Genomic DNA, 20237 nt, shown 5'->3' with positions numbered 1-20237 from the left:
CAGTACACTCCTATGCAGTTATAAGCTGGCGTTGGCAATATGCAGAGGATTCCTCCCTTCTGCAAGCTAGTAAGATGAAGTAGTTAGTGGAGCGGATTTACAACTAACAGAAGAAGCCTGCGCACTATTAAGTTTATGATCAAAGATGTGTTGCTCAGAGAAACAAAACAGATCAGAAAGCTGTGAATTTTGTCAGACTTCTTGGTAGCAACCATGAGCTGTCTATYATACAGACAACCTGATTTATATTTCACTGCTAAAAAACAATGAAACAGAACATTTTAAACAACTGTTTATGCTGTCAGACCCACTTTAGGTAATGTTTACTGTGACATTGGGCTCATTAGGTTATCTGGCTAGAGGCTAAGCAAACTAAACAGACCTGGGGGGGAAAAAAACAAACAAAAAAAACACACAGACAAGTGAGGATAGATGGAGGAACTCCTGTAATCTTATCAGTGAAAAGAGGAGCACACAGAATAGGCCACTCCTAAAACCAAAGGRAAATGATTAGATCATTGCCCAGGTGTGAAACCTGCCAAGATGGGTGACCCAGAGAAACACTCTCCCCTGAATGATGTGCTAATTAAAGGGGGTCACTGCCCAAAGGAGTACAAGACCTGTTATGGGATGCAGGGGAAAGAATTTGGGGATTGTGTAAAACCTGTTATGGGATGTTTTAAGGGGTTGTGGGAATGTGCAAAACTTTTGTTTAGGGGAAGGACCAAAGACAGGGAAAGAGGGATCAAGGGAGATCAGGGAGCAACAAGCATGGGGGAAAAAGGGCCAAAAAGGGTCTATCACTCCATCACATGGAAAGAGATGGCTGATCAGTACACCTGTCTGACTGAGCCCCATGCTTGATCACCACAGTCTCTCCTATCTTCTTAATAAATCCTATTTCTAGCTATCTTTTGTGGGGCATGCACTTTATTCTGAGCCTGTGTATGAGCACTAGTGAACTTCAGGTCAGATCAGCTGACAAGTAGGAGAAGCAGTCTGAGTGCCAGCTACTGGAGCAAAAAGCCATAGGGGCTTTTTGAGGGACTCATAGGCCTGGGTGCCATTACCTGGAGGAGGAGACTGGGGTCAGGAGGACAGCTGCTGGACAGGCTGAGTGTCTAAGACCAGCTACAGAGAGAGCTATATTGCGTGTGTGTGCGCGTGTCCACTAGCAAACTTCTACCCTGATCAGCCAGAGGAAAGGAACAGGATTGAGCCAGTGTTGTCCATATTTATTCCAGGGCTGTCTGCATTTATGTAGGTGCTGGTAAAAGCACTCCTCTCCATCTGGGCTGATCTGCATGGCCGGCCTTACTGTTTTTAGTGTGTGTACATGCATGTGTACACSTGCCTATTGGGAATACATGCTCAGCCTTGTTACTGGCTGAACCTGGAGACACCAAACCACAGCAGCTTCACCTCTATCAGCAGTCTCGCATCTGTAATGCTGGGACAGGAGGAAATCCCCAGGCCCTGTAGCCCATCAGATTCAGTTGCTCCTAATGAAAAATTCTGAAAACATGGTCAAATTAACATTTTGGTTCCAAACATGCTGACTTCTGTGTTGATGGAGCAACAGCTTGTTTTCTCCCCTGATGCAAGCATCACAAAACATGCATGGAGCCSAGACAGACCACACTGTTCACACCTTCAAATTTTATCTACTTGGAACAAGGAAGGGCAGTTTCACAATTCAACAGCCAAATTATCATTTGCCCTATTTCTCCTATTTTTATTGCTGTTTTGCTCCAATGAGTAATGCTGTCTCCAAGAAGTGGAAGTGAAAGCTATTCTGTTCTTGTCAGAATAATAACGGGTACTGTGTGGGCAACTCTGCCTTCCTGTGCTACCCAACAGCATAAGTAAAAGAAATTGGGGAAAGCTGGTAGTACARTAGTAAATACAGTATGTAAACTCGCCTACTTGCAGATAAGTGATAAGCTCTACCGTTTGATGTTTCCCCTTTGGCAACAAGAAGGGGATAAACTTCTTGTTGTCTAAATCAGAAGAGGGTGAACTCCACCACTCCTCAATGACACTGCTGGAAGCAGGAGTTTGGGGGAGAGGCACAAGCTCAGGGTGGGATGGGGGAGGTTGGGGGTCACAGTGATGAAGTATAATTTAAGATGTCAAGAGTGCCTCCACACCACACTGGGTAGATAGAAACAGGGAACAAACTACAGAACTGAAAACGCGGCCTTCTCCAAAGTTCAYGTTTGTTCAAAGCAGAGATAATGGCTTTGGCAATGCCTCGCTAGTGGCATTGGCAGAATGAAAGGTGCCAGCAAGTGYATAAGTATTTCCTCCTTATGGTCTGCATTCATGTCCAGTTCCTGTTCAGAGGCTGCACAGACTCAAGCAGGCAAGAAATAAGTCTGCCTTCATAGCCTAGAAAAAGGATCATCTGTGAGAAGTACCTCACTACAGAGCACTAACTTTGAAACATGGTACAGCTCGCAGTCATGATGAGCCATTAACGTGTCCACGCAGCTAGGTCAGAGAGGGGCTGCTTTGCTGCCTGAGCTCTGGGAGAGCCAGACACACAGCAGGTCCGGTATGAATGATGTTTGAACRCACAATGAAGAGTTGCTCAGGACAAGAAAAGGCTTCAGAAGGTGGTCCCTTAATRATGGAGGTCTTCAGTGAACAGCTAATGATAAGCAGCAACTTTATGCACTGGATATACCATCCTTCTGAACTTCAAAACAGACCCTACATGTTCTTAGCAGCAAGTGCGATGTAATACTATTAGGGAAAGAATATTTTTCTTCACTTAAAAAAATTGACTTAACAGGTCCATACGTATGTAATCACTCTACCATCCAGATGCTCATGACCTGAATATTGTAGGCACTAGCAAACCAGGTGACAAAAATGACTCTGGGAGGTGAACAGGAGAAGAAAAACCTCTTGAGGTACATATGACGGGGTGTTCCCTGGGTCATTTTAGTATGATTATTCTACACCACCATTCTGCTTGCAGAACGCAGGTTTCCCAAAGTTTCAGAAGCCAGAATCCAYCTACAGAATCGAGTCTGCCTGCGGAACGATCCCCCCATTCCCTAGTCGGACTCCATCAGGGCTTCCTCCATTATCACCCTCTGGAGAGGCACAAAGGAGTAAAATGCCAACTACAGCACAGCATGATTAACTTTTTAAATACAGTCCCTGAGTAGGGGATACGCTCTCCTTTGTATCCAAAACAGACTCCTATACAGATTTTTTTTTTTTTTTTGGGGGGGGGGGGGATATTCTTGGGAGAAGAAAGCTACCGGAAAAAAGTGTCCCAATTTCTCTTTTCCTGTAAAACCAAAAGTATTCAGTCTTTGGCACTRGCTGCTTTCTAAAATAATTCTCTTTCATGTTGCTTACATTTCAGGGGACCTTGATTCTTTTCCATATTCATTATGCCTCCTCCAAAATCTCTAGATATACATTAAAACCTGATCTGACATGTGCATTACAATACACATTGAAAGAATMATTTTCAAGAAAAAAATTAAGTGCATATAGTACACCCATCTCCTGGTAGTATATTCACTATCAATAGGTCTAGTTTAAAAAACAATCAAAATGAAAAAAATTTTCATTCAGTTCTTTGTTTTTACACATAAGAGGCCTACACAAACACATTATTTAGTTAAACAAACTATGTATGTTGTTGTCTTCTGTCAAACCAAGCAACTGTAAAAGCAGAGAAATGTTTTCTCTCTTTACACTAACACTAGCTATTATATATAACAATAGTTAATACAAATAATATGTAATTATTTCTTAAGATATGTTTATCCCTAAGAGGAATTTATTTTCAAGAGGAATGGTACAGTTAAACACATTCATCCTCTGTGCCTTTGGACAAGCCAAGAACATTATATAATATATTACATTTATTCTRGATTGCATATAATGTGATTATTGATTATATACCTAGAGAATATCATCAATAAGAATCACAGCCACCTCTTTTCTTTACTCCTGAAGACAACAGTGAATGTTCAGGGCCTGACATATTTATCACAGGGAGTCTGAGCCTATTATTTGACCAAATTCACTGTGTATTTCTTTGAGCTCTTGGAATTGGAAGACTTCTGAAGAGTAAGCGACTGCTGTTCAAAAGTCAATGACATTAATGGTTAAGGACTCGACAATTTTTCAACTCAGATGTGTGTGACTCATTTACTAAGATATTTAGCTAAATACTTGTGTTCCTGGTCACTAAAATATGCAAACCAAAACCTACATGTTTTTCTTTTACTTGTACTTTGCTCCACACTTTTTTTCTTCAAGAGCTGACTAATGAAGTTACTGTGATATCATTACAGGGAGAGAGACAGACATATTGGTTAGAGCACAAAATAAGAAACAGGATCCTCAGATTACATCCCATACTTATATGAAATTTACTGCAATAACATGAACATAATGCTAAGTAGCACCTGTATTTCTGGGGAAACTGGCAAGCTTTTAATACTTCCAAGGTTGCTGGAATTAGGTTGATTTTCCAGATTTACTTGTCTCCGATTTCCCTTCTGCAAAATGGAAGTATCTGCTGTATTAGCAATTGCTACTAAACTGTACTCTACAGCGAGGAACACTTTTGACATGTTTTACTAATACTTGCAGACTTTCCCATAATATTGATGGAAAAAGCACAATCTCTCAGGAGAGTAGAAATATTCAAATACACATAATGCAACAAGCTGACAGAATTGCCATTCATTAATATTTATTAGGCAAGCAGAAATCTTGCATGAAAGATGACATAAAAGCATTATTGTCATCAACGTACTTGTCCCTGTAGAATATTTCTGTGAGAACCACTTTAGGATCCTTCTACTAATCCAAACCTCTAGAGGCACTTTAGCTACTAATCTGGATGAATTAAGTCATTTTTGCTCGGTTACATTCATTACGGAACAGAACTTTCTTTCCTGAATTCTCTGAACAAAACGTCCTTCTCATTCACAAAGATCCTAAAACAAAACTCCCCTAGCAGACTTCGCACAGACTGCAAATGGAGCAAAAGCTCCCCTAAAAATTATTTTTTGCCTGTTTGGAAGTTCTGTCTGCTCACCAGCCCCAGCTCCTCACTTTTCCCCTGTTTCAACTAGGTCTCAACCAGGTACAGCTCTGGCTGAACTGGATTCAGTGCTGACCCTCACTGCCAGCAACCCGTAGATAGACTAAACATATAAGCAGCCTGGGAGCACGGTAATACCTACCAATATTTAATGACTGTTATATGAGGCAAATACTCTGTGGAACATCTACTGCATTAAGCTCCTCATTACCATTTTCAGCCTGAACACTTTGACTACTGTTATAACATTGAGAAATGATAACGTAACACAAGCTCTCAGAAAATGTTGTTGTTACACTGAACTGATTGATCCCTCTACTGAGCAACAGCAAAGTAACAGATCCCCAACCTTCACTTACACAGAGCTGTCTCTCAATTAAATATAAAAGCAAATGTTTTAACCACAAAAGACAATATCCATTTCCACATAAGAATGCTTCAATTAACACAACTATGGATCCCTCCCTTTTGGTTGGAAATGGTATTTGACATAGCTCTCTAATTTATGATAGTTAGGTTATTTGATAACTCTTGTTAATTATAACTACACAATGCCAAAATTAATGATTTTCCCACCCTCTTTCAACTTGAGAATGAATTCATAACTTATATCAAGACTCAAAAGCTGTGCAATTAATATTGTCAGTAACCACTTCACAAAAGAGGTTTGTTAAGGGAATGCATGTGGACTCAATTAGTGTTCCAATTAATGTTGCTGTACTTGATCTATAAGTTATTGAAAAAATCATATAGCTATGATTAACAGAGCAAATCCATTCCCTGTCAATGAAATAAGCTCCTGACTGTGCTTCTCTTTGATTTTTCTTTAGAATTTTGCTGGATTCCACAAATTCTAGCTATCTAATTAGAAAAATAAATGAACTTAAAATAATCTGACAACTTGGAATGCCTCATTACAGAGATGATGCTTTAATTGTTGTGAGCTGATCATAACGTGAAAAAAAACCCAAAAGACCACAACTGTCATTGTTCATAATACTTATTAAACTGAAGTGCCAATCTGGAAACAAACCTGTAAGAACTGCATCAAAATTTCCATGCAAGGCAAACCTGTAACCTTCATGACAGACACCTTCAACCCATTCTCACATTTAGCAATGATCAGTCTAAAGACTAACTTCAAATGAGGTCTAAGACACCTGAAACAGGACTTGGGTAGCATTAGGCACCTACGATCAAAACCGCAAAAACCACAAAACAATCTTGTTTAAAGGCTGCTTATCCCCAGTCTTCTAAACTAACTAGGTACCTCCTGTTTGATCTCAGCATGATTACAGTTTGGCTTCTGGGGACGCAAAGGATTTCCTTCAGATGGCTAGATGGACTCCAGTCTCTCAGAGTCTAAAAGACCCAGGAAATAGATACAACTCTGCCAGAGGTCCAATTTGATACACACCAATGGTTCTGGGGCCATTGCCTGCCTTTGGATTAGTAGTCTGTTAAAACAAGACTCTTAAGCTTTTTGCCATCCCGATCCCGAGAGGGACAAACTCGCATCTTCTGTCACCACAGAAATGCCATCAGGCAACACCCTCTGCTCCCGCTGCTGCAAGAGGCGAAACCTCGTGCGGCAGCGAGCAGGGTTCACAACGCCAGAGAGGAAGAGCGAGAGAACACGGCAATGATGGTAATTCGGCAGTAAAAAAGCGCTTGAGTGAAGGCAGGCTTGGGCTCTCGTGCATATACTGCAAAGACTTTTCCCATATTTGGCGTTAAAAAGTTTCCCGAGTGGACTCCACTCTCTCTCACTCCTCAAAAAGGAACACATTTCTCAGCTATCCATGCCCACCCGGCATAGACACAGGTTCAGGAGATGTATGTTCACTGAGATAAAACAAAAGTGCCTGACACATGGCCGTAAGAAAGTATCTAGCTCTGATAGAGAGGTAGCACATCAGACCGCTCTAACTTCCTATTGCCTAGCTACAGCAATCCTCAGCTCGGCAGCCTGTCTGCCGTGAAATGTACTGCCAGATGCCACGTGCTTCCCACGCACCGCAGAGGAAACTGCTCAAGTGAGGGCTGTGAGGTTCACCCACAGGGCTCCTTACCAAACTCTGTGATACTGACTGTCAACGCACCCGAGTTCCTCTACAAATCTGGCTTAAGCTTGTAAAAGTCCATGTCATTTTGAATATTGACTCAAAAGTATCACCACAGACTCTGTATAGGAGATGCAATAAAAGTTGATCTCTCTCTCTCTCTCACACACACACACACACACACACAAAAAAAACCAGACCACCCTGAATTCTGTAACTGTTCTTTCTGAAGTGCAGCTGGAAGAAAACAAACCCCTAGGAAGGTTGCCTGGCTTCCCACAAGCAAATGCAGATCTGCATTCAAACTTGGTAGCCTGGCTCACTTCTCTACTAGCCTCCCATTTCAGGCCTCTTTGGCTAATAACAGCTTTGGCTAATAAAACCTTTAATTTCCTATCCTGAATGCTACAAATGTTTGTTATTCGCTTCTCAATGAACTAAGTCAGATGACAAACAAATGAAAAACAGTCTTTTAACAGTGTCATTTGAACTATTAATTTTCTACACTTTTCCTAATAGAACATACAATTTAACTAGAAATGACCAAAATGTCACTGGAGAAGTCTTAGAGCAGTACTTTCTAAATCTCTTGAGAATTTTGCATGACTGTCTTTTAAAGAGCAAGACGAAACCTCTTCAGGTAGTCTTTTAAAACTTCAGCAAGTTCTCACAACGTAATTACAACACAGGGTAAGTTACTAGTAGGTATCAGCCAAGAATGGCATGAAGATTAGGGCTAGAAGTGGAGGATGGCAGAAATCACACTTCCTCTAATAACACCTGATCCACTGCCAGTTCATACTTTGGATTAAAGTGTAGACAGGAGGACTGAGGAGGTCAAGTTGAAAAGCAGGTCCTTGATTGCTTAAGCATCTTGACAGTGCACAGAGTGAAGAGCAACAAGCCGGGCAGCAAGGGAAGTGCTTGTCTCACCTCAGTTTTCCTAACTGCAGCTTCACATCCGTTAAAACTGCCATGTGCTGGGAGTGTGACCTGGTGGCATTTCCTGAACCAATCAAGTTCTGGAGATGCAACATTTATCTATCAAGTCAATACCGACTGAGCAAAAGGCAAAATTAGTACTTGATGTTTAACAGTCTATTTTTAAGATTGTCCATGGCAATAATATTAACATAGAAAGTTACAATTTGATATTATCGTGGTAACATTGAACTTACTTATATTACATTACAGTCTTGCAGCTGCAGTTTTACTTAAATAACAGCTTCCAAGAAGATTTCATATGCAAGTTGTCCTAACTGTAGCAATAATGCTTTCGTGTTGGAACACAATACAGTTTTACAAACCAGCTCTAATGATAATGGAGAGAGACCAAAGACTTACAAGAATGACTACAAAGTTTATGGCTGTAAAAACACTGTGCCTAATGAGGAGTGTTTTAAGTAACTTCTGTAAGAGAATCACTTTTGCATGTGACTACAAGGAGAGAAGAGTGTTCCCAACATATACAAACAAGATCCCATAAAATCTGAGCAGCAATAATGCCACGTGCTCCATCTGCTTCAGAAATGAAACCATTTCCCTGTCAGAAAATCCTGTTTTTTTTTTAAGCCAGCTATGACATGTGCCTGTCTGTCTCCTAGTAATATATAAAGCACTACATCCGAGTGCTGCAAATCACAGCTCCTCAATCGATGTAAAATACTTTTTTTTAAATATCAAAAGTAGAATTTTCTAAGAGCTTTTATGAGAAAGTTTACACATATTGAACTTGCAGCTACTGAAGAATCCAGTGGAGCAAGCCCCATGTTAATTTTCTGGGAAGAGCGAATACTGGAGGGCATATACTGAAACTTTTTTCCTCATCCTTTTCTCTTTTCTAACCAGCCAAACAGTACAGACCAGGTATCGTCTCCACTACTTCAGTGATGCAGGTGATAGAGCCTAAAAGCCATTGCAAGGAAGCACAAGAGAGCTTTGTTTTTAAACATGCACCCTACCTGCTGCAAGGGGTTAGTCCATCCCAAAGGCAGAACTTTGCATCGGCCCTCGTTGAATGTTACCAGATTTCTGTCAGCCCTTTTCCTTAACCCGTCCAGGCTATTAAATTGGCTGCTTAAGCAACCAGGTTACAGTCTCTCGCTTGAACTGGAGACAGGCATCTCATGGTGTTTTACATTCACATAACAATTAGGCTTTGTATTATTTGAACACTTCATGCAAGAAGCAGTACCTTACTGTATTCTTATACAGATACAGTTAAAGATTTAGCTGATACTACACAGAAAAATTAGGGTAAGATCAGRAAAAAGCCCTGTCCCATGCTCTAACCCCACATGCATCTTTACTCGCTTTCTGTCCCCCCCCGATTTTCGGGGTGGAACACATCTGGGGACAGTCACTCTGTTAGGAAGTTCACACCGCAGTTGCTAGACTTGCTCAGTGCAGCACCATGAACTGCAGGTGGTATCAGAGTGGCAGATAACATAGCAAAACAGGCCCCTCTCGGCTGGGAGATGGAAACACCTGCATGGCTCTTGCAAAAGTACAACAAAAGCTGATTCAGTGGACACGCATTAGAGCTGAAATCTCTACGATTACAAAGCAAAGACTTATTTCTTGGGAATAATCATTTCCCTTGAATAATCCAACTCGCTGATTACAAATGTAGCTTCAGGTTAGCACTTGCTACCTGCCACTGCTTGCAGTTAATGAACTTGAAAAAACTCACATTTTTCCAAACGTTCACAATTCATCCTGTTTGAGGGAATGGTTCATTTGTTGAAATACGCACACTGTGGCACAATGCAATGCGAAAAATAAATGAACGTATCAGAGGCCTGGATGCGATCTGACGCAGTCACACTTGCGCATGTAATAAAGAACATAATTCTGGAGATGTGCTACTGCCATACATGGCCACTCCAGGTCTTCAGGTACTTTGACATGCTGGATGCAGTTCTGACTGCTGCCACAGAACATACTTTATACTTTTTCCTCAGCAGCAAAGCAACTTCCAGAATTTCCATTTTGAGGGATAGAGTCAGATTTTTTTGTACAGGAGCAATTCAACTATTACGATCTGTGAAATTATTTTTTTCAAGTTGGAAGTTGAATACTTTGACATAAAAATTAAGCCCCTAAAACAGTTGTTTCATCCACCAGCAAAAGGAATAACACAGGAGACACCAGAAGGATGTTATTCATATCATGAAGAACTGACATTTTCAAATTTACCTACCTTCCCAAAAAATTAAATGATGACACAACCAACTTTACTTTCTTTACTTGCCTTGATGAGCATCTGTCTCAGATCACATTCATTTTACAAAGTTCCCATATTGTTGCCTTTCCAAAAAGAGGGGTTTTTTTGTTTTTTTTTTTGTTTTTTTTAATCTTAAACAACCTTTTTCTTCATTATGGAGTTTAAGCCTAGAGTAGTCATAAGAATGCTAAACCATCTTCCTAAATACACACTTAAAAATATGAAATTGTTCTGTCTCTCTGCAAATGTCTAATACAAAGATTTTTGATTCTAAAGCTATAGCAATCACCATGTCTTAATTATTGGTTTGGTAGAATTGCTACAGTAGAAGGTATAGCTGCTCAGAAGCTGCTTATCAGATACCTAACACAAGTACTTACAACACACACGAGCAAAAGCGAGAATAATCGTTGTCTGAAAACGTGCCAAGTAAATGGTTAAATTCTACACCAGCGAAAGGAAACAATGAGAAATTTAAAATATCACATTAAGGTTTAAGTCTGGCTGCCTAATAACAAGTATTAAAACTATTAGCCATGTTTGTTTTCACTTATTTGAGCAATTTTAAATATACATTTAGTTTCAATCTCAAATTCATGTCTCTGTAGCTTAAAAAAAAGATGACTGCTAAACAGAACTATATAAACTACCATGAGAATTCAAGGTCTCAGTTGTTCATCACTGCTTAAAAACCTCAAGCAATAAAAATACTAATAAAAAAAACCTAAGGATAAAAAACCCTACCAAAATCTTGTAGAACTCCTGCTCATAAGCACCAATTCCCATAGTCCCATTTCTCAAGTCTATCAATCCAAATAACTACCCTATAATCTGATGTGGAATTATAAATCTGAAATTATCCAAACATGCACTTACTTGTAGCTTCTCCTTAATTCTGTTTCCTCCTCCTCCTCCTCCATAATTCCTTTACTAGATTACAATAGTATAGCTCAAAACAACATCTCATCCAACATGCACTGCACAGCACAGTCATCTCTCTGCAGATGGCTATTAAGTTCTCTGCAGCTTCACAAAATGTCAATTAAGACTCAAACTCCAGCAATAAAAAAAAGCATCTAACCTTTGGTTTGCTCAAAACAAAGTAGAAACAAAACCTTTAGAAGAAAACGTATGTCAGAAAAACTGCTCTTTTTGATCATGCTAATTTTTTAAATCTTTCATTTGCAAAATAATTATACCATACACATAAACTAAAAATTAATGAAATATCTAAGTCTTCTTATATTTTAAATATATATATATATTTTTTTAGTTTTCAGAGAATCAAACCTCGTGTTCCCTGACCAGACAAGACTCCTGTACAGATTAACATACCATTTACTTTCACTGACTACATAGTCAGCAATTACATTGACCACTTTTTATGTATCTGTGATTTTTCTGTTGCCTAAGTATGACATTCTTAAGAATAAAGAGAAATTAGCCATTACCTTTCTTTTTGGAGTCTTTCTTTGTGCTGGTTTTAACAGCCACTTGAAGTTCTGTCTCAGTTGACATCCTATATCCTTAGTCCTCTTCACACTGATCCAGTATCGCGGTCAGGCTCATTTAGAACGTCTCTCCAAGAGAATAATTCAGCCTTTCAGATACTATAACCCAAACAGTTCATCTCATTCACTCCTTTCAAGTGCTGTTAAATAAACAAACAAAAAGTTACGGTTATTTTCTTAGCTTAAAACATCAAAAAAATGGCATTGCAGTTTACAGAAGAAAAAAATTTTTGAGGTTTTCTTTCAAAAGACAGCCCTTGATTCAGTTGCCCACAATTTTAAATGCTTAAACACAGGTATGTAGTGCTGTTTGAGATGATCTGGGATACCCCAGATATCTGCATGGGCTGCAGGTACACCACAAGGTGCGCAGAAGACCTATGCCCTGCTGGAGGCTATGAAGAATTATGGTCTGGGAAGCGGCAGGAAATTTCATAAACGGCAAAACAACTCTGCAAGGACTCTGTTCTTAAATGCAATGATCTTAAGGTGAAAACATATAGCCAGATACTAAATTCAGAATTTTATTCCTCAAATGCTCTTCTGATGTCATTTCAATGCTTTCATCCTTCTGCTTGAACAAAGACAAAAGAAAAGAGTATCCGTTACTTATGCTGAGAACATCATACTTCAGCACTCCTCCTGCTAATGGTAATGAACACATTTCCAGCATGAAAGAACCTGCCCCCCTGTAAACAAAACTGAAATTCTTGATGCTCATCTAGCAAGTTTTCCTGCTAAGGACTCTGAAAATATAGTTAATTAACTGTACAGTTTCCACAAGAGATTCAAATGGGATAGGACTGCTTACACAGGGCAAGAGGATAACATTCAGGGAGCAAGCCACAGCTTTAAATACCATATATATATATATGTATGTCAGTGAGATGCACAAACGCACCGGCTGGGAAGCCGCAGCAGCAATTGCAGCGCAGCGCTAGCGAAGCAGGCAGGAGGCCAAACGCAGCTGGATGGGGACAGCTGCCGCAAGGCTCTGGGATGGGCAGCGGGAGGTGAGCGGACGCGCGGGAGAACAGGACAAGCCGCAGTATTAGGAACCGCAGCGTTCAGAAAAACTGCGACGCAGGACGCTGGCGCTTGCTGCGGGTGACACGACAGGCGAGAGGCGCAAACAGGCCGCTCTCCGGCGGGAAATCACCGCCTGCGTTTACGCAGTGACAACACCGAACGTTATCTTTTTATTGCCCTTTCTTTTGGTGAAAGGGAGCTCTCCGTTATCAGCACAGTTCTAGCTAAGTCCATCTGAGCTGCCTGAACTGTTGCCTAGTTATTTAATAAGCACTTAAGAAAGAAGTTAGCCCAGCATATCAACTGGTTAGCTGGCTAAGATTAACTGCAATTAAAGTTACTTACTGATTTCACTTCCTTTCGATTTAAAAAGTTAATACACTTCCAAATTTGAAGCAACTTTGACAGTTTAAATCACTTTTCACAGGAAAGGCCGTAAAGCCTCTACTACTTCTAAATCCAGGCTCTTTTAATATTTTAAAATGCTTCAGTAACATTACACTGCCACGCACACTCTGAAGTGATTTAATATTCCTGAAGTGTGTCAAGGTATTTTCTTTAATAAGCTCTTCAAATCTGTATGTGAATTATACAATATTCAAAGATTGTATTTCAAAATCAGTTCAGCAGATCTTGAAAAGCCGAGTTCCCTGTTCTTCCTCTACGGAGTCTGAATAAATAGAGCATAGCAAAAGGAGGGGGAAAAAAAACCAAAAGTTTACAAACCTAAACAAACCTCCTCCAACAGCTTTACAAACTAAAAGCATTTCAGCTAGCATTCTCAGTGAAGAAAACGCAGTAGAAAAGGACAAAGCAAATGAAGGCTGATCAAAAAAAAGGAACAAGGCAGAGCCCCAGACCCTTCCAAGCTCTTCGGGGCTCCCTTGGACGTCCCAGCGCAGGGGGCTGGTGCCCAAACGCGGCGGCAGCGTGCCCCCACGTGCCCCCACCCGCAGTGGCAATCGCCGCGCTCCTGGTGCCGCCAGTGGACTCGCGCACGCTGACCACGACCGAGTCGCTCTCCACCGGTGCTCGAAATCCCCGTGGCAAACCAGGAGCGACCAAGGCTGCAGGGAACAGATGTCCCTCACGATCCCCACACCCCTTCCCTCCCCCCTGCACGCAGCCCTATTTAATAATACTTAGTTTTACAGCACGTTAGGGATGCATCAGTCTTTACAGCTCAGTGGCACTTAGAGCATCTGTCAAGCTGGATTGACAGTTTACTTTTCTAGAATTTGGATGTATATTTACCTAAGGGTTAACTTAACTTTGCAAGAAGCACTAATAGAAGGACTATTTCACATAACAAAAGAAAAATATTTATAATAGATCATTCATAATAAAACCAAAGCAAAGAAAAATTTAAAAAGGAATACAGAGCACCCACAGGGTGAAGAGTTAAGCAAATTTTAATGCCTTAAAAGACTCTTTTAGGCTACAAAGCACAGAATTTCACCACTTGTTGTCAGCTACTTCACTGGATAGCTGAAATGGTAGCATCTGAATGGCACCAAACATTTTAAAATGACAATATATGACTGCTATCTCCTTTGAAGCTGTCCAGAAAAAAACATATCCCTTTGAGGCTAGCCAAGTAATATTTTTAAAAAAATAAATGCATGTCTACTTTTGGACAGGTTCACATATCGATTTACTTTAAAACCTCATCAGGTCATACTCTCCCAGTCTCACAGATCCTTGAATAACCTAACAGGTATCTTCATAAAAGCAGCACATAAACATCTGGCCATTGCAAGCTATAGTTCAAACTCAATTTGTTACAGTGACAATTCCTCCCAAAGTATAGGTCTTTCTCTAAGCTACATTAGCAAACCTCCATATACTGTCCGTATTTCAGTTGTTTATTACCCCGATCAGAACAGCAGTCAATCTGTTCTTCACCACAACAGCCTTTACTGTCTCCTCCGATCTAGGTCACCGTTGTTAAACGCTAGTCTTCCAACTGCGGGGAGTTCTGCAGCACGTGCTTTATCACTGAGAGGCCATTTCCTTTGATCAGTTCTGCCACGTTTCTCTCCCCGCTCTAAAGACGTAATTTTGTTATATGCATAAAAAAAATAAAAAAAAAATCCATCGTCTTACATGTTTGCACTGTAACGACCTTCCTGGGTGCCTCATTACTGTTCCAGCTACTACAATGTTACATGCGTGCCTCAGCTTTTCCTAAAGAGGATTCAGAGCTCTTCATTGTAACAAAATACTGACATTTTCTATTCCCTTATTAAGTGGATAGAGCAGGAACACAATCAGCGCATTTTGGAATTAACTGGCTTTTAATTCCAAGAGCAGTCTTAAGCCTGCGTTCTGTATTACTCTCATGCTGTGTAAAACCTAATGCCTCAGTGAAAAACTGTTTTTGCAAATTCTAACTTTGCAGTTAGGAGTAGCACAGGTTGTACGTTTTACAGGCTGGGAAATGAGTCACATGCTCCACCGTCCTCCCCACACACATTTGTAAAACAACAGTTTGTCTAATCATTTGTCTTTTCAGCCACACTTTAGTGAGCTCAGGCAGGGGTTATGAGGTGAGTTCCTCCAGCCTGAGCTACGAAGGAGGTCAGACAAGAGGATCATAACAGCTCCCTTCTGGCTTTAAAATATCTGAATTTATTAATTTTCTTCAGGGCTTCAAAACTTAAGCAGCTCCCTCCTCTGAAACCCGTTTCCATCTGCTTACGTAAAGGCAAAGTGGCCTTAGAAAGGATTTGTAACTAAGCCCTGGCATTCCCTAGGTATCCAAGTTCTCCACAGCCCCACGGTGGTATCCAACAGCCTCTTCGCAACAGGATGGCAGCTCCCACACCCTGGCTTGATAAAACAGTTCCTACTACCATCTTAGCTCTTGCTTCTGTTTCTCTGAAACCTTGCAACTGATTTCCTTTTCTCCAAAGCATCCGGTGTAGTTGTCTGTAAGGGAACATCTAAGCATATAATTTTACATGTGTTAAGCAAAGCCCAAACATATCCCAAAAATAAAAGGGACAAAATTGTTTTAAAAGCACTGTAGTCTTGGAAAACTAAAGAGTTGAAGTGCAAAGGACTACTACCCAGGGAGAGAAAGGCTGCTCGTACAAAGTTCTCGCCCGACTACTGAAGTCCAGCACAGAGCAGTTCAGTGGGACCATACACAAGCTGCCTGGCTGCAGCACCAACAGCCAGTGGAAAAAATATCCTTGCCACAAAGTACTGCAACCCCTCCTCTACTCTCCAGAGAGGAGAGGCCACAAAATCCTTTGGATCACTCGCACGATCCCCCACTCGCCAGCTCCCTTCCCCAATGGTCAAGTCCTGCGACCACCCTGCTGGAAGCTGCTTGGTAGCAGAGTACGGATCTTGTACAGAAGGCACAACACAAATTCAAAATTGAAACCCAGAAGACTGGTCCAAAAGCCACTGAAGTATTTCGGTTAATAAGGCCTGCAAGCAAGAAGCAGAAAATAAGGAAGACGGGTAAAAGGAGGAGCTGAAGACACTGACACAGGAGAGAAAATAAGGAGGAAAAGCAAAGCAAATAGGTGAAGATGTCTCTGTATATACTTCATTAAAGCAAATTCAATAACGATGCATTTCACAGCAAAGTCTAAACTAGCTCATGCATTAAAATCCTGATTACCCTGTGAAAGGAAAACATCTTGGTTAGACAGCAGTATGTGTCCAGTCCCTCTTTTCTTCTTTTGTCATTTGCCCAGCGAGCAGCATAATTTACGCTGTTTCAAAGGACAAACTTAAATAACTCTATCATGGCATGTCAATCACCACATTTTCCTGTTATTTCTTTACTGATATTTATGTAGCCTCTAAAGATAAAAGGAAGCTTACTGTATACAGATACAAGTTGAAATCCTGCAAGTAACTTCACTCCCTCAGAAGACATGCAGAAGACACAGCATCCGGTTTAGTTCCTAAAAATCTGGCCTTCCCAGCTGGAAGCACTCCTCTGAAATCATGCAGGCTACTACTTACTTTCTCCTTTCTTCTCCTCTGTAAAGTTACACGGCTTGCAAAGACTGAGAATACGCTCCATATATTTCATATTTGGTTTTTTTCCTCTCTAAAATGAGAAAGTACTCCACATTTCCTTCCCATCCACCTCAAATTTCCTCCTCCATCTTTAAATATAGAAAATTAATGTGCTTTATTATGCTGTCTTTACTATGTCTGTAATAATATATCAGACCAATACTTTACGATTAACCCTTTTTAATTCTTCCAGCATCAGAAAACTACGTAGCAGTCGAGCCATAACAATAATTGGTTTTCTTTTGTATAGAGTTGCTATTTGTTTAGTTGTATTTATAAAATATTTTCCTGTCTCCTGAAAACATGAAGCTTGTTTAAAAAAAAAACCTACATGTAGCTGAGGCCAATGACACATTTTATTAGACTTATTGTGGTTTACAACATGCCTCATTATTCTATCTCTAGGGAATCTGTCAGGCATCCTACCCGGTTCCTCAGATGGTGTAACTAGCTCCACGAGAAGCTGATTTACCACCAGAAGAGCATCTGGCCACAACATTGACCTAGGAAATATTTCCACAGTAAGATGTTTATTAGTATTCCAGTGACAGCAGGAATAATTACTAAAATTCCTCCTGGAAATCACTCCCTGAAGCAGCGAGTTCTACACATCGCCTCACCAGTTACTCACCAGGAGTGCTGTGAATTTTCTTCTCATAAAAAAATGCCGACCAGATTAAAAAGAAACTTTTCACAGGAATGAACTGATTTCATCAAAATTCTTTTTACGGGAAGTTACTAACATTTTATTTCTACATTACTGTTTCTATTTTATATTATAGAGCACAGTATTCTGGAAACAAAGTCAAGACAAAACGCATTGACCTTGTCACAGAACTTTTGAAACAGACTTTCAAAGCATTTCATCTTGCAGTCAGGAAAAACTAGATGGTGTCAATTCATAAGTTCTCAGAGGAAAGTTTTTATTTTATTTTTTTATTTTTTATTTTTAAACAACACTGCCTTTGAGTCACTGGAAGACTAATACAAAAGCTTCTGTATTTTTCTTCCTTCAATGCTTTCAATATGAAGTTCATCCTTTTAAATTTGTTTCTGTAATCACACTTTTTTTTTAAACATGCAGCACAGCGCACAAAGTGCTGCACAGGACAGGAACGGAAGGCCATGCTTCCCTGCGCTGCTCCATCACTGACTGCAGCCAGCGCTAGGTAAATCCAGCACTGCTACATTCCCTCCAATTGCTCTCAGCCTGATTTCTAATAATCAGGTATCAGCATCAACTCTCTAAAACAACATTTAACATCCCCTGCACATGTTGTTAACCCCTAGTCCTTCTTTCTTCGAGCTAGAGATACCTGAGAGCAACATCAGGCAACAGGAGCAGCATTGCTTTCAGGTGTCTGGCAAGGCTAGAGGGGACAGAATAAACCCCCCAACTATTGCCATGCAAAATTAAAGGCTGGCAATCAAAATGGAAATGACAATTATTTAAAACAGTCTTGACTGCATTGTACATCATTTATTTCTTTAAGAAAGCACACAAGTCTCCCGGGCAAGCAGATTTGCAGCTCTGAACAAACCGGAGAAGTCTGTTCTGGAAGCGGCGGGATGCTGGGACACAGACCCTGTGCTCTCCCTCGAAGGGCTGGAAGCAGAGCCCCGCAGGCTGCCCCCTCCTTCTCCTGGCCTAGGGAGCAGGGAACGCGACTCCAACCCCGGGGGGTGAAACCGAGCAAGAGACAAAGCTCCGTGCCAGGCCGCCAGGTATAAATACAACACACACTGTTCCTTTAGGCATGTTTTTCTGCTCCGAGATTTAAAACTCCACTAAACAGTTGTTGTAAGCTTTTAAAGAGTATTGCATAAAATGAGCACTGCCCCTGAATGCAACAGGCTTAAAAATTTCACATCATTCCTCTAATACCGAGGGCTGGTCACGTCATGAAACAGCACAGCAAGCCGTTCAGATAGGAGTGGAGTTTCACTGGGCTCACAGTGAAACTCAATTATCTAAATGCTTTTCCTGGAGAAACTGTATTACGCCAAGACTTTACACCCAGATTACAACATCGCCGGCCCTGAAGCAGGAAAAGAATTCCTTATTATGTTATACGAGAACAAGCACCAAACGAAACTCCCAACTGCTACAACCCCTACTCAGGCACGGCCTGACTACGATCTGACTTCTACTAGCAGAAAACTGCCTTACCTGCATTAAAGTCAGTAAAGTCACACCAGCACAAAATCAATGGCATTACATTTGACTCATACTGGCGTAACTCCATTGATTTTAATGGAGTTGGAGCTGCACCGATTTTATGCTGGTGTATCTGCACTAGTGTCAGCGAAGTTATGCCAGTGTGACTGATGTAAACAAGATGAGAACAACTAAACCTTGTATGTCTAAAATACAAGGTCATTAACTCTAAAGCTACAGGAAAATGCAAATTTGTACGTTACCAAAGCAGGGTCTTTGGAATTTATTTTTGCAAAGCAGAAGAAATGCTCTTTTGCGATCCTCTCAACACCAAAGAAACAGAGTGAAGACTACGAAGGGAAAAAGGACAAAGTACACAGTTGGGATTGCAGTATTCTGTAATTAGAGCTGTTAAATGATTACTAAAGTGCAATGGTGCAATCATCACACTGAAGGAGAGGGGGAAGCATGCAGTCAGGAGCATCACCAGGGAGAAGGTAAAAGCAATGTCAGCTCTACCACATTTTATATGTAAATGCAAATTCCTCACAATCAGGATCTGTGCCTTCTAATTGGAAGAAAAGGTTATGGAATTAAACATGTCCTATCCTGGACAGCTCAGCATGTTTTAAAGTGGCATAGTAAGCTGAAGGAAACTCACTCATCCCCCACCCTTTAGAGAAATAGCTTAATTCAGTTGCTTTTTCATTTCAAGAAAGTTCTCTTAATACAGCAAGTGAAACTGAACCAGAACTCACGTTCTCATTCATTTTAGACAAAATGCAGCACAAAACCCATGCAATATCTAACTTAAGCCACATTTTGAAATCTGAAGCGGATCTTAAACTGATGCTTTATATTGGGCTTCTTAATGGAGGTGAATTTTGCACCGATTTCCAGGCCTCTTTGAGACTTGCTCAGTCGCATAAGTTAACCTACACCTCACACCCTACAATTTTCTGAATATTTCCTGACATTACAGCAAAGCAAAGCAAACTTTCTTAGTGTCATCAAGAACAACACCTAAATGCCTAGGCTGGGATCTTTATTCACTGCTATTTTGCAATACTCAGCCCTTGTTCCCTGACAGTCAAGTATTAGGAAAACTAACCTGAGAACTTCA

The 20237-nt window shown here is 40.6% G+C and overlaps 1 protein-coding gene across 5 annotated transcripts in view; it reads right to left on the bottom strand.

Annotated features, from left to right (window-relative positions):
• The window catches only part of DAB1 (DAB1, reelin adaptor protein), a 122973-nt gene extending 111083 nt beyond the window's left edge, over nucleotides 1–11890 (bottom strand). For all 5 annotated transcript variants that reach the window (XM_026069024.1, XM_026069025.1, XM_026069026.1 and 2 more), the window contains exon 1: nucleotides 11824–11890. In XM_026069024.1, the coding sequence (XP_025924809.1) occupies nucleotides 11824–11890 (67 nt within the window). The remainder of the gene's footprint in view (nucleotides 1–11823) is intronic.
• Nucleotides 11891–20237: the final 8347 nt, after the last annotated feature.

This window comes from Apteryx rowi, unplaced genomic scaffold, assembly GCF_003343035.1.
Source record: "Apteryx rowi isolate R43461 unplaced genomic scaffold, aptRow1 scaffold_284, whole genome shotgun sequence".
Taxonomy (NCBI): domain Eukaryota; kingdom Metazoa; phylum Chordata; class Aves; order Apterygiformes; family Apterygidae; genus Apteryx; species Apteryx rowi.
Note: the sequence above shows the minus strand (reverse complement) of the source record. Positions and strands in the feature narration are given on the sequence as shown.